We start from the raw sequence: 14,781 nt of genomic DNA, 5'->3' as shown, positions 1-14,781 counted from the left end.
AAAAAATAGAAGTGAAACATTAAAGTGCTTGGTAATGGTGAACCAGGGAATTCTCAGTGTTATTCACTGATTAAAGCCTTCAAGTTCACTTTTATTTAACTCACAAGTCCTACGCCTAAAGGATAGATCTGCAAGGGGAGAGACCACCGAGTTTTCTTCTACATCTTCTGCTCATTCTTCAAAATTGGTAGTAGCTGAATCAACACATCCCTGTTTGCTGATTTTTTTTCTTGGTGCTGAGAGGAGAATTAATGGGCTCCAAAGGGAGCTGCCTCTAGTGCTCTGATTTGAATTCTTCAATGTTATGAGGACAAACAGACTTTGAAAGAAGAAATGTGGAGTAATATTCAAGCATTTAAGTGACTGGATTACAGGAGAATTTATGTTTAGTGTTTGTATGTTAGAATTCTATTCTGGGAAATAATACATTTGTGTTTTTGAATAATAACTGTAGCTTATAATATCCAGAACTGATTATACTATTATATCCTGGGAATTATTCTAAATATTTTTTCACAGATTAACCAATTGAATGCCATAGGTATTATTACTACTGATAATTATAGTTCAGAAGACTAAGGCAGAAAGCAGTAAAGCAGCTTGTTTGAGGCCAATTAATAAACAGAAGTGTCAGAAATCATACCATGGCAGCCTTAACTAGTATGCTTCCTCTCAAACACTAAAAGTGTTCACTAATTTAAAGTGAAAGTTTTCTTCAGTAAATATATTTGAAGAATCAGCATTCCCTAACTATGAAAAGAAATTGGAATAAATTCCAGTTAAAAAATAAAATGTTACCAAATAATATGTTTATTCAAGAAAACCAATTAAAGTGAAGAAGATTCACAGAAGTGAAAATTGAGAGAGTATGTGTCAACCCTTTCATTTTAATGATTAAAAAATGAACTACTAAAGAGGTTTAATTAATTTGCTTAAGTCATATAGGTACATAAAGGCAGAGTAAGATAACCACACATATGTTAGTATTTCCAGTCCAGTGACCATACTCCTGTACCATCATTCAGAATTTTAAATCCTCAACTTTCTCTAATTCAATTTATTGCCTGAGAAGGCACAGTATGGCATACACCTTCAAAGTTAATTGTTGAATTATTAACAAATGGCCATCTGCCCTCGCTAATCTAGTGAACATACTGAAGAATTTATTGAAAAGGCTTGTTGCTGTGATGTATACCATATGTGAAATACAAACAAATGTAAAATGAGAGCAAAGTTATATCCCTTGACTGGAAAAAAAGACTGTTATTACATAAAAATGACAACTGCTATATCAAGACCAATTATACCAACCAGTTTATGGCTTACTCTCAAGCCAGATTTAAGGAGAAACAGTAACTACTAACATTCCATTTTAGACCTATGTAATACTCTAGCCAAGGAACAGTAATCTCATTTCTTGCTTAACCACACCACTGTCATTGTGGAAGCCTGGGCTTACTGTATCATGAAATTGAAATATGTGTACAACACACACTTTTGCACATTGGTACACAGCAAAGATAAGGAGAAAGGCAGGACACAGAAAGATTTATTTGCCTTAGAGAAACAGTGTTGGATTTTGATTCTGCAGATGACAGTCTGGTAAAGGGAAGAAATACTAGAGAGAAGAGAGAGGCAAGGGAGCATATCTCTGTATAATCACCATTTGCCATCACACACACATGCATGCACATACACACTAGGCTGTTAGCTAAATTTGTTTATACATTGCATTCCTATGTGAAAAGATTGCTTGTGTTTTATCCCTTCTCTTTGGCAAAACCATCCTACCAAATATCCGTTCTTGTTCATACATGGTTAGGGTTAGATCTACTGGAATCAGTGCTCTATTAATGAAGTAGATTTCTAAAGAAGTACCATTCAATTTTTTCCCCTCAAAAGTAAAGACTAAATTATTCAGAATTGGTTTCCATATTTTAGCTGGTCAATCCAATTTTCCTTCAAGAATTGCATACTTTAAACATCTCATACTGCACTGACTGAGCTGACCAGGTGTTCTGTATTTAAATATGTCCAATTCCATTGATAAAAGTCAATCTCTGTCTATAAAATATATATCCTGACTTATTCCTTTGTTATTTGGTACCTTTATTATTCCTTCCTGGTTTTAGGTATATTTTGTTCCTCTTTTCCTACGTTCTTGAGATAGGAGCTTATACTCTTGATTTGAGTTTTCCTCTTTTCTAATGTATGTATTTAGTGCTATAAATTTCCCTCTCAGAAAATAAACTACTTAAATACAGGTGTTCTGTATTTAAATATGTCCAATTCCACTGATAAAAGTAAATCTCTGTCTATAAAACATATAACCTGACTTATATAAGTTGCTCATGCAGTCCTGTTGTAAAAAAAGGAAAATTTAAATTACTCTTACTCATTGATAGAAAATATCTTTATGTATAAATCAAGTTTTCTCTCTGATACTGTCATTCATGCATTTATTTAACACATATGTATTAAATACTGAATATGTGTCATTAAGGCAAGGAGCTGAGAATTGATGGTGGACACAAACTCAGATGACTCCTTCCTTAGTAGAGTTAGAGGAAAGAAGGGCAAACAAACACATCAAAGGAGCCTAAAGACTAATATGAATCTGCAACTTTTATACAAACCACCAAGGGAAAATGCAATGTGCTAAAAGACCATGATCAAGGGATTTGACCTAATCAGGGAGGTCAAGGAGGGCTTCCCTGAGGAAGTGACACCAGCTGAAATCTAACAGACAAGTAGCATATATTTCAGGCAATGTTCCTGGGACAGGAATGAGCATAAGAATAACTGCAGGGAAACAGGAGCATGTGGTACATTAGACAGGAGCATGTTGTACCTTAGAAGGAAAGAGAATGATTAGGATTGAGAAAATGGCCAACACTTTCAAATGCTGACAAGTACAGTGAAGACTGAAAATGCCCATTGACTTTGGAAAAGTAGAGATGACTGGGGATGTTAGGAAAAGCTGTAGCTATGGAATGATGGTGACAGCAATTGGAGAAGATTGCAGAGTAAATTCCATTTCTTAATCAGGAACTTACTCTGCAATCTTCTCCAATTGCTGTTGAAGCTATTGAGTGTAGACAAGGCCTTAAAGAGAGAATGTTGTAGCTGTCAGGAGATAAGGGATTAGAGATTTTTGTTGTTGTTTGTTTTAATGAGGTAGTTTTATGAATTTGTTTGAAAATGTGGTAATTATCAGGAAAATAAGCAGATTTACATGCAGTTGTAAGAAAAAATACAGAGATATACCATGTACCCTTTACCCAGTTTTCCCCAGGTGTAAAAACTGCAAAACTACAATCTGTTATCACAATCAGAATATTGATACAGTCAAGATACAAACCAGTTCATCTCTACAAGGATCCTTCATGATGCCCTTCATGGCCATATGTGGCCATTGCTGATTTATAGAGACACAATGAATATTTGTATGTTAATCTTGTATCCTGAGACTGGGTTGAACTCACTCATTAGTTATGGGATTTGTGTGTGTGTGTGTGTATTCTGTAATCGTCTATGCAAATAATCATGCCATCTGCAAATAAAGACAATTTTATTTCTTCCCTTCTTGTGTGTATGCCCTTTCTTCCTCTATATTTCTGTTTATTTTTATTTATTTATTTATTTATTCATTTATTTATTTATTTATTTATTTATTGAGAGGGAGTCTTGCTCTGTTGCCCAGGCTGGAGTGCAGTGTTGCGATCTTGGCTCACTGCAACTTCCACCTCCTGTGTTCAAGCAATTCTCCTGCCTCAGCCTCCCGAGTAGCTGGGACTACAGGTGCGCACCACCACACCTGGCTAATTTTTGTATTTTTAGTAGAGATGGGGTTTCACCATATTGGTCAGGCTGACCTTGAACTCCTGACCTCATGATCCACCTGCCTCGACCTCCCAAAGTGCTGGGATTACAGGTGTGAGCCACTGCACCCAGCTTCCCTATAGTTCTTTATTAAACGAGCTAGACCTTCCACAGATATGTTGAATAGAGGGTGAGAGTGGAAATTCTTGCCTTGTTTCTTAACAACAGAGGAGAAACGATCAGGCTTTTATGATTAGGTATGATATTAGCAGCAGGTTTTTTCATAGGTGATCTTTTGTCAGGTTGAGGAAGTTCTTTCAATTACTAGTTTTCTAGTAGCTCTTCATTATGAATGAATGTTGAATTTATTAAACAACTTTTTCTACATCAATTAATATGATTATATAATTTCTCTTTAGCCTATTAATATGATAGATTACCTTGATTAATTTTCAGATATTGAAGCAGCCTTGTACCTCTGGAATAAATTCCACTTGGTCACAGTGTATAATTCCTTTTATATATTGTTGAATTATTGAATTCAAAATATTTGCTAATATTTTGTCAAGAATTCTTGTATCTATATGTTTATGAAGGACATTCGTTTGTAGTATTTTTTTTTTGTCTTTGACTTGTTATTAGGGCAATAAAAGCTTCATTAAATGATTAGGAGAGTGTTCCCTCCTCTTCTATTTTCTGAAAGAGATTGTGCAGAAATGGTGTTGATTCTCCTTTAAACATTGGTAGATGGCACACGGGATACAGAAATACCAAACAGCCCCCTGCCTCCTCTTCTATTTTAAACATTGGTAGAATTTTCCAGTAAAATCATCTGTGTCTGGAGATTTCTTGTTGGGAGTCTATTTAATTACATATTGGATTTTCTTAATAGTAATAAGGCTATTCTAGTAATTTATGTTTCATTTGGTGAGTTTATGGTTTTTGAGGAATTAGTCCATTTCATCTTCATCTAAGTTGTCAAATTTATGTGTGTTGAATTTCTCATAGTATTCCCTTATTACACTTTTGATGTCTGCATGGTCTTTAGTGATATCTACTGTTTCATGTGTGGTACTGGTAATTTGTGTTTCTGGCTCTTTTCTTTGCCAGGCTTGTAGAGATTTGTCCATTTTATTTATCTTTTCTAAGAAATAGTTCTTTTTTCATTAATTTTCTGTTTTTATGTTTTCAATGTTATTGATTCCTGCTTTTACCTTTATTATTCCTTCCTGATTTTAGGTATATTTTGTTCCTCTTTTCTTAGGATCTTGAGACAGGAGCTTATATTCTTGATTTGAGAGTTTTCCTCTTTTCTAGTATATCCATTTAGTGCTATAAATTTCCCTCTCAGAACTGCCTTAGTTGTGTCCTCCAAAATTTTCTATGATGTACTTCCTTTTTCAATCAGTTTGAGATACATACACTCAGAGAAGTGTGTGTGTGTGTGTGTGTGTGTGTGTGTGTGTGTGTGTGTGTGTGTGTTTTCCTGGATATTTCCTATTTGACCTATGGATTATTTATTTAGAAGTATGTTGATTAGATTCCAATTGTTTGGGGATTTTCCTGTTAACTCTTTTTAATTTTTAGTTTGAAAATACCATGGTCTTAAAATAGACTTTGCATGACTTCAAATATTTCTAAATTAGTTGAAGTTTGTTTCGTGGCACAGGTTTTGGTTTAACTTGGTAATTATTCTGTGGGCATTTAAAAAGAATGTGTATTCTGCTGCTGTCGAGAATAGTTTTCTATGAATGTCAATTAAATCTTGTTGGTTGATGATGTCAAGTTTTTCTACATCTTCACTGATTTTCTGTCTGTTGTTTTATCAATATTAAGAGAGGAGTGTATCTAATGATAACCTGAAATATGTAACTGGAATGTACAGGCACACATCATATCAGAAGCCAAAACAAAGAATGGACATCAGTCAACATGACATATCTGTGCATGAGCTGAACATCAGCCTTGAATACATGTCAAGAGGCATGGAAAAAAGAGGACACTTTTGATAAGTACTGAATAAGTAGATTCAACAAACTGTAATGACCAGCAGAGTGTGAGATGCAAGGAAAATGAACTTAAGAATCACTTGCAGATTCTCAGCTTACATTACTGCATGAATGGAGGTAACATTAACAGAAACACAGACTGCACTGAAGGAAATATGGTTTGCAGGGTGGGGTGGAGATACAGAACTCAGTTCATGTCATCTTGAGCATAAGATGTGCACAACTATTCAGAGATGTCTAACAATAGGTTAGTACTCAGCAGGAAAGGCAGATATAAAAAGGGGATTTAGAAGCCATGATTTAATTAATGATCCTCAAATATAAACTGCTTGGAGATTATCCAGGAAACGTAAGCAGAATAAGAAAATAGAGCAAAGACTATGACCCTGCTAAACTCTAACGTTAAGGACCAAAGTTAAAGAAACAAAGAGAAGAAAAGAAGAACAAGCTGTCAGGATGGAAGGAAGAAAACGAGGAGTAGAGTATAATTTAGTTCCACAAGTATTTCTTAATTGTGTGGTGTGTGCTATGCACTGTGCTGTGAAACTGGCTTTTATCCTCTTCTAGATGATACCCTCTTCTAGACGTAAATGTATCATTTCAGTACAGTGTGGCCAGCTCAGTGACAGACATATGCTCGAAAGCAACAAGACCACAAAATGGGGCACTGCACACAGCCCAAGAACGTGAGAGGAAACTCACGTTATAAGAAATTATAACATCTAAGCAGAGTCTACAAGGAGAGTAGGAGTTAACCAAGAAAGGAAAGACAGAAGGAAAGTCACACCAGAAAAAAGAAACAACATGAACATTAGCAAAGGAACCTGGAGCTCAAGAGAGAAGAAAGGATCACCTAAAGGAATGGTCAGCAGGGCTGAACTCTAGTAAGAGAAAAAATAAAATCAGATTAAATAAGGCCCTTTGACTTTGTCACTTATGAAGTCACTGGTGACCCCTGCTGCAGCAGCTTCTATGAAATGATGTGAACATAAATCAGACTACAGTGAGATGAGGAATGACTGAAACAATTTGAGGTTCAGGAATCTGGGCAGGATATTTTTTCAAGGAACTTAGTGGAGAAGAAACTAAGATGGCATAGTTGAAGCAGGCAAAGGTCTAAAAGACTTGGTTTTGTGACCAGAGAAAGTTAAAGACATTTATAAGTTGTGGAAAACAAGCCAGAGTGCAGAGAAAAGGTTTTAAATTGTAGCTTACTTCAGTCAATTATTCACACAACAAATGTTTATAGAGCATCTACACTCTTCTTGAGCAAATCATTCCAACATAGAAACAAACAAACAACCCTCCATCACAGTGTTAACCTCATGTTTTAAATAAACTTGAGAAACAATAAAAGCCCATGGTAAATAGCACAAAATATGTATGTATCTCAATTCTAAAGCAGCTTAATACTTATAACCATAAATATGTTAGCATCTTTGGCTTTGTCATATTTATGTAAGCAATGCCACAATTCAATATAACTATTCAGTGTAGAGGTTTATTTTGTTTACTTCAAGAGAAATAATTTTTTTAATTAAAAACATTATATTGCAAAGACAATAGTATGAAATGATTTGTCAAGATTATTTTGTTTTAATTACTACAAATACCTAAATGCATGTTCAGTATGCAGGATATAAAAGCACTATACAAAAGATGCAGAGTAGTATATGAATTCCCAAATGCACATCAAGTCTGCAAGATATAAAAGCATGATACAAAAGTGTAGAGTAGTATATGATGGTTTAATACTTGTGTCAAAGTCTACCTTAATATTTCTTAGCATTCAGAGACAGAAAACCAGCCAGTTAAAAATGAAAGAACACAAATAGTCTTTAAGTGATGATGAGGCCTGGAGTATTCCAGAAATATTGAGAATGGCCTCTCATGTTTTCAAATTCATTGACTTGCAGAAATTTAAGAGTGCAAATTAACTTGAAATCATTTAATACTATTCTCCACACCCCACATATAAAATTCCCTTTACTTCACAATCCTTGTCTGGTATTGACAGAACACTTATGTGAGAGAGAGCCTTATATTTGAGAAGTTGTCCATTTGTTCTGCTGACAAGTATTTAAATTTGTCTCTGATTATTCCCAAAATATAACCCTCTGTAACTCTGCATTTAAGACTACATAATTTATATGTAGCAACTTTTTAAACATCAAAATATACTTATAATATCTGCACTTTAAGTGTATTATTTGTCAGACTAGCCATTCCCAATTTCTTCAACTTTTTTTTTTTTTTTTTTTTTTTTTGAGATGGAGTCTCACTCTGTCGCCCAGGCTGGAGTGCAGTGGCACGATCTCAGCTCACTGCAACCTCTGCCTCCCCGGTTCAAGTGATTCTCCTGCCTCAGCCTCCTGAGCAGCTGCGATTACAGGCATGCACCACCAGGTCTGGCTATTTTTTTCATTTTTAGTAGAGACAGGGCTTCACCATGTTTGGCAGGCTGGTCTCAAACTCCTGACCTCAAGTGATCCACCTGCCTCGCCCTCCCAAAGTGCTGGGATTATAGGCGTAAGCCAACACGCCCAGCCCACCTCTTTCTTGTATACATTATTTCCATGCTACTCCCTTTTTTCAGATGCTTTCTAGTAATTTAGTGATTTTTTTATCATCTCAGTTAAACTGAATACAAATTTTCAAATGTGGAAGAGTAAAGTAAGATTATATCATTGCACATGGTGAGTATTTTTTAAAAACAGCCCTACCAACAGCTTATGTTTAAGTTATGGACATTATAATACCCAGAGATTTGGCTACATAAACTACAACTAACCCAAGTTTTCACTATTTTATTTCTGTATTTTTTAATTTAAATATAGAACTGTAAAGATTTATGTATTTTTCTATCTTGTTAAATTTGTCCCAAAAGTCCAAGGCCATTTTGAATGATAATTTAGCAAACTACCATATTAGTTATCCCTCCAAGACTTTGATCTTCTACAGATCTGATAGGTATGTTTTCTAAGTCTTAATACAATACATTGATAAAGTTAAATGGAATAGGCATATAAAGGAAATTTCCTATATGCAAAGAAATCTTATTCCTATGTGACGCTGATATATTCATCGAATTTTTAAACAGTTATTTATTCAGCTATAAATCTGGTCAGTCTCTATTCCTATGCCTTATACACAGAGCTTTATTAGAAACCAAGGAAAGTATTTATTTAAAATTGAGACAACATGACTTTGGAAATCCATTAATCCTATGAAAATAAAAAAGGTGAATCTACATTGCTTCCTTTACGATAACTATTTTCTAGGACTCTAAAATCAGTATCAGTTTGCCAATAATTTCTAGAAATCTGTTAGGGATAGATATAAAGCTTTTTTTGTATGTTCTTCAGAATTTAATTCTGACTGTTCAACAAAATTTAAATAACTGGCTAATATTTCCTACATATCCCTTTCCCTTTCGAAATTATATTTTTAAGTGGAAGAAGATATAATAATGTCCCCTGTCCCCACCCCAATTTTTCTGATCCTACTCAGGAATGCTTCATGAAAAGTTTTAGTAAAATAAATATCATTTATATGTGGTATTAATTTTACTTTATTACCTCATATAAAACTGTTGTGTTCCCATGGAGAAGAGGCCCATAGCAGATATAGGAATGTCCAACAACCCAGCCTAAGTCAGAAGCTGCCCACCACACCTAGAAAATAAGATAATAAAATGCATATATTTTATTCAGAGAATGTCATGTAATGTAAATTTAAAACCACGATTACCTCTCCGGGTTGAAGTCCATATATGGAAGACATTGACCAGTTTAGCATGACAGCGTATCCCCCAGTGGGCCTAATCACACCCTAAGGAGAGAAAAAGTGAAGTTAAAATCAATAAACAATGTGTAAAAACACTCTCTATCTTCATAGCATCCACTTTAAAAGTTCCTGGTCAAAAGTATTTTATATATTAGCTACAAGTTTCTTTGGCTTTTATAAAATTATCTTCGAATCATTATTTCTTTGGGTCCTTCAATAGTCAAACAAAATAATTTGTCCTCATTAGTGCCATTTTTAGAATCCATTCTCACATAACATTATTAGTCTTCTAAAGAAAACATGATTTCACAAAATTATATGCAATACAAACTTTTCTAATGGCACCACACATTATCAGCACTACATTTTCAGACGTATTTCCAGAACAAAAATTAATGCGAAGACAGGTAAAATGTAGTTATATGCCTCAAATGCAGACTAACATAAGGACCTCTATTTCTTAAGATGATTAAATAATAATAGCTGCTTGGAGGAAACAAAGTCGTATTCTAACTGGAATCTCATTACAACGCTTCACTGAGGATCATGCAAGCACACTTTAAAGCTGAGAAATTCTTTAATTATGACCTCTAGAACTCTTAGGGATGAATTCCAGTGAGTTGAATCTAAGGTTAAAAAATTTGTCTTTTATTTCATTTTGGGCAAAAGTAGGGATCATTATATCATTGTAGTACAGTTTTCACCAATCAGTTTCAAGTAGCTCTCCCCAACACTGGGAACATATTCAACCTCAATACAAGATTAATATTTGAACACTGGGTACAAATGTCACCATAAATAAGAACTAATGATAAATTTAATAATTAAGTTCATTTATTGTTTTAAAAAACATTAATCATCATTGGCCCAATAAGACATAACCGAGTGAATACTCAGAATGAGTAGGTGAACACCTGCTAAGAGATAGAAGGTATATTCCACTCACATGTATTTTGAAGCATCTTTTAGTACAACAATTATAACTGCTCTATGCAAAAAATAATTGTTTTTTATGAAAGGGCAAACATGGATCTAATCAATAACTGTGCTATTAGTTATGCTTTTTTGGCATAGCTCTGCACCTTAACACACATACACAAATCAGGAAAATGAAACAGAAATTGACTTTCCGTTAGTTACTAAAATTGCTGCTCTCCTCAGGTGCCACTAATAAAACATAGGTATCATGCTGTGGAACATTATTGTATTCACCCGTAACAACACCTGGTCTCTTAGCAAATATCAGATGCAGTGTTGTTGGTATTTGAGAGCTATTTTCTAGATTGTATGACATGGTTAGCATGCAGCTGGCCCTCTTGATCTCCATGGGAACATTAGAAATTCTAAGCCCCCCGCCAGTAGACTTCACACATGCACCTTCCCATGTAAACGAAACAGTTATTTTTCCACTGTATCCTATCCTATCGTCCATGCACTTTGCTAGTTTGTTCTATCGAGAAGATCTTTTCCTGTGGCTCAACAGATTGATGAATCTGATATTAATCAATTTGCAAACACTTTATAAAAACTATTCATTTCACAGACTAGAAAAAGTAGTTTTTTTGTAGACAATATGCTGTCCATGTGTTATGACAGATGGTGATACTTAATATCAGTAATAATTTCAATTAAAAATGTTTTAAAATTTTCTCTCCATCCTACATGTCCCTGCATCCAGAACCCATTTTTATCAGTAACTCTAAATATTATTAAAACTAGGTAAATGTTTAGACCATATGGTACAGAGGGTAAGATGCATTGACTAGAAATGATGACAGGAAATAAAAAGTGAGGGAAGACATAACTGAGTAGTAATTCAATTGTAAAACCTGAAAGATAAATGTAAAGGATAAGTTGTCAAATTTCTGTTTACCTCTCAGATGAGTACTTCTTCAAATGACATTTACCAATGTCACTTTGTCTGTAAATTAGTGAATACTTAAACCTATCTGACCAAAACAAAGAGACTTAAAAATGAGACCATGCGTGAAAAAGCATTTAAAGTCGTAAAGACTAAAATTTAATATCTCATTAACAGTATTATTTCCTTAGTTCTAGCAATTATTGCTTTTTATTTTACCCTGTGCTCCTATCAGTCAAAAGGCATAAATGTCAAAATAATTAGAGGTTGCCATCAAAGATTCTCATTTAAAACAATTAAAATGAAGCTGAAGGAGTGAGAAGAGCCATGATTTCTGTTTTTCAATAGTCTTTGATACCCACTTACTTTTATTTTTTAAAGACGAAAATGAAAATATAAAAAGAGATGAATAAAGAATTGCAAAGGTATAACCCCATTTTCCCAACACTGTCAATTAATTAGATGCCAGAATTAATAGAAGGAAATCCTTAAATGCAAAGGAGGAGTGATTTGAGTTTAAATGTTAAAAAGAAAACCATTGGCCTTTTTATTTTAGTGTGCTAAATCCTAGTGAACTTTCTGGAGGAATAATGATGCCAAAGGAGAATTGTGAAGAAACAGTGGCCTAGGAAAGAAGGAAAATAAGTGGGAAAAACTTTGGATCCGTCAGACAAGAATAGAATGGTTGTAATCTTTAGACTACTAAAATTATATTTTTATAAAATTATGTTTGTAAACTTGGATAATAAATCTGTGTATAACTGACAAAAAAAAATTTTAATCAAGCATCTTTTTACCATTTATTAATCTAGACTCTAGATCTGCAATTTGTTCTTGCCTCTCAAATGCTCAGATAATACAGTTTCAAATTTCTGAGTATTTGATATGGTGCAGAAAAAAGAAATGCATGGTTTCATATTCTCCAGGTTCACCTTTTACAAGAGGTTTGAAAGTACAAAAAACACAAAGGTTACATTTCAAGAGAATTTCTTTAGCATAAATATTAATTTGTGACAAAAATAAGATGATAAAGCATTTTTGTTTCCTATTTATAATCACATTTTCCAGGTAATGATAATTAAAATGCAAAAGAGAAACACCATTCAGCTTCTGAAAACACATAAATTATGCTGCAGAAAACAAATCATTATACTATAACTAAGCAAATTAAGTTGGAAACTAAAAACGGCACTTTTACAGTATATCTGAATATGAAGTAAAATTACTCAATACCAATGCTTACCCCTAAAACACAAACCTTCCTCATTTTAATCTTTTGAATCTCTATTATTTATTATTACCTTCTATATGTACTTTCTTTTTTTTCCTTTGAGCTGGAGTCTTGCTCTGTCACCCAGGCTGGAGTGCAGTGGCACGATCTTGCTCTCTACAACCTCCGCCTCCCAGGTTCAAGCGATTCTCCTGCCTCAGCCTCCCAAGTAGCTGGGACTACAGAGGCATGCCACCACACTCAGCTAATTTTTTTTTTTTTTTTTTTTTTTTTTCAGTAGAGACAGGGTTTCACCGTGCTAGCCAGGATGGTCTCGATCTCCAGACCTCGTGATCTGCCCACCTCGGCCTCCCAAAGTGCTGGGATTACATGCATTTTGCACTGCACCCGGCCTCTCTATGTACTTATACTCTACTTACCTTAAAAGTAAAGTCACTAGATGATCTAATATATTCTCATAAAAACCCTGTAACCTGCCAATATGCTATTCTGATCTTTTGGTAGGATCGGTCATAATTCTTAAAGATGTCTGGGGAACTTGAAAAATATCCAGATGGGACTAGCACTCTGTGACGTGAATAAAGACATGAAAGTGAATCCTATCTCAGACATAGCAATGGAAGCAATATGAAGGTGCTCTCTTTTGGGAGGGCGGGACAAATATAATGTTTATGGTGTTTAAAAAATTCAATCAGTGCAAGTAAAAGTAAAGGCTGAATGTTAGTTACTCAGAAATGGGACCACAAAGTTACCACAGATAGTTCTTTATAATTTCCAGCTTACTGAGCTACTTTTGAAGACAAGTAAATTCACAGATTGTCATAAATGGGGCCATTAAAGTAAAACAGAAAACATGTTGGTATAAATGTTGTGTGCAGTTTTGGCTGCCACAACTTGAAAAGGAAAAATACAATTGCAACAATAGGTGTTATAGAAGAGGAGGGAAGCCTGAAGTGTGTGGTAAGATTAAGAATTTGGGATTCTTCATTGTAAAAATGTAAGTTTTTTTTTTTTCAATGGTCTTTAAATATCTGACAGGCAAATCCCAAAATACTGAGAGTAGAAAAGTTTAGAGTACATGACAAAACTTCCTATTTCCTACATTAAGTCCCTCTATCATTTATTTTGTAATAAAGAATCATACAAGGCAAATATATATATATATTTACACATGTAAAATGTCTATTTACATACACACATGTAAATATATGCATGTATCCATGCATGTGTACATATTTATATGCTTATGTATATGTATGTATAAATATATATGTATGTACATTTGTGTGTGTGTGTATCAATTCAGCCTGACAAGAAACAATAAAGGGGGAAAATAAATTTTACTTGAAGGAAAGAAAAGAAACCCATCACCAGATGATGGCAGGCGTCAGAGAAAAAAATGAATGGTTCTGATCGTTTAAAAAAATCTAACGCATCAGCACTAAACCTTGTTTTGATACTGGTTTGATAGATGGCACCCCCTATTTCTAGAGTAAGCCTCCACCCCTTTTCTAAACCCGATGAACTCCAATGTCTTCACCAGGAGTACTTTAAGACATTGCAAAAATACCACCTCTTCTGTGAAGTTTCACCCCATCCTATTATTTGTGTCAAATGTCTTTCAGGTCCTCTTTCACAGCCTTCAGGGCCTGCAAACCTCATCAGAGGACTGGTATCCCCACCTAGTGCTGTGCCTTCTCCACCACTTTGAGCACAGTGAGGACAACATCTTTGTATCTTCAGCACAGTGTCTGGGGTAGAATAGGCATTTAATACATTTGTTGACTGTCTAAATGAGTGAACAGTTGAGTGTATAAACCCGTGTGAAAAATACAATTATTTTAACAAATACTCTTTGTTCAGGAGAAACCCTTGACATTTGTAGAACTTAGTGAACCTTGAATCTTCTTAGAAGGCATAAAAAGTTTCTATTTGGGATATTTCATCAAACATGAAATATCTTGTTACAGGTTTTCAGATGCTTCTGAAGCTACGTCCATGGAGGATATTTCAGCAGTTGTATAATTTTTTGTCGATCTGAACAACTGTGAGCTAAGGGGCAAGGGTGCAAC

General features: G+C 34.5%; 1 protein-coding gene across 3 annotated transcripts in view; it reads right to left on the bottom strand.

Moving 5' to 3' along the window:
- ACSS3 (acyl-CoA synthetase short chain family member 3) overlaps nucleotides 1–14,781 on the bottom strand; it is a 179,282-nt gene that overhangs the window by 96,503 nt on the left and 67,998 nt on the right. For all 3 annotated transcript variants that reach the window (XM_054442754.2, XM_054442753.2, XM_054442755.2), the window contains 2 exons: nucleotides 9,582–9,662; nucleotides 9,410–9,505 (listed from right to left, as the gene is read on the bottom strand). In XM_054442754.2, coding sequence (XP_054298729.1) covers nucleotides 9,410–9,505; nucleotides 9,582–9,662 — 177 coding nt within the window. The remainder of the gene's footprint in view (nucleotides 1–9,409; nucleotides 9,506–9,581; nucleotides 9,663–14,781) is intronic.

The sequence above is a fragment of the Pongo pygmaeus genome, chromosome 10 (genome assembly GCF_028885625.2).
Source record: "Pongo pygmaeus isolate AG05252 chromosome 10, NHGRI_mPonPyg2-v2.0_pri, whole genome shotgun sequence".
Taxonomy (NCBI): domain Eukaryota; kingdom Metazoa; phylum Chordata; class Mammalia; order Primates; family Hominidae; genus Pongo; species Pongo pygmaeus.
Note: the sequence above shows the minus strand (reverse complement) of the source record. Positions and strands in the feature narration are given on the sequence as shown.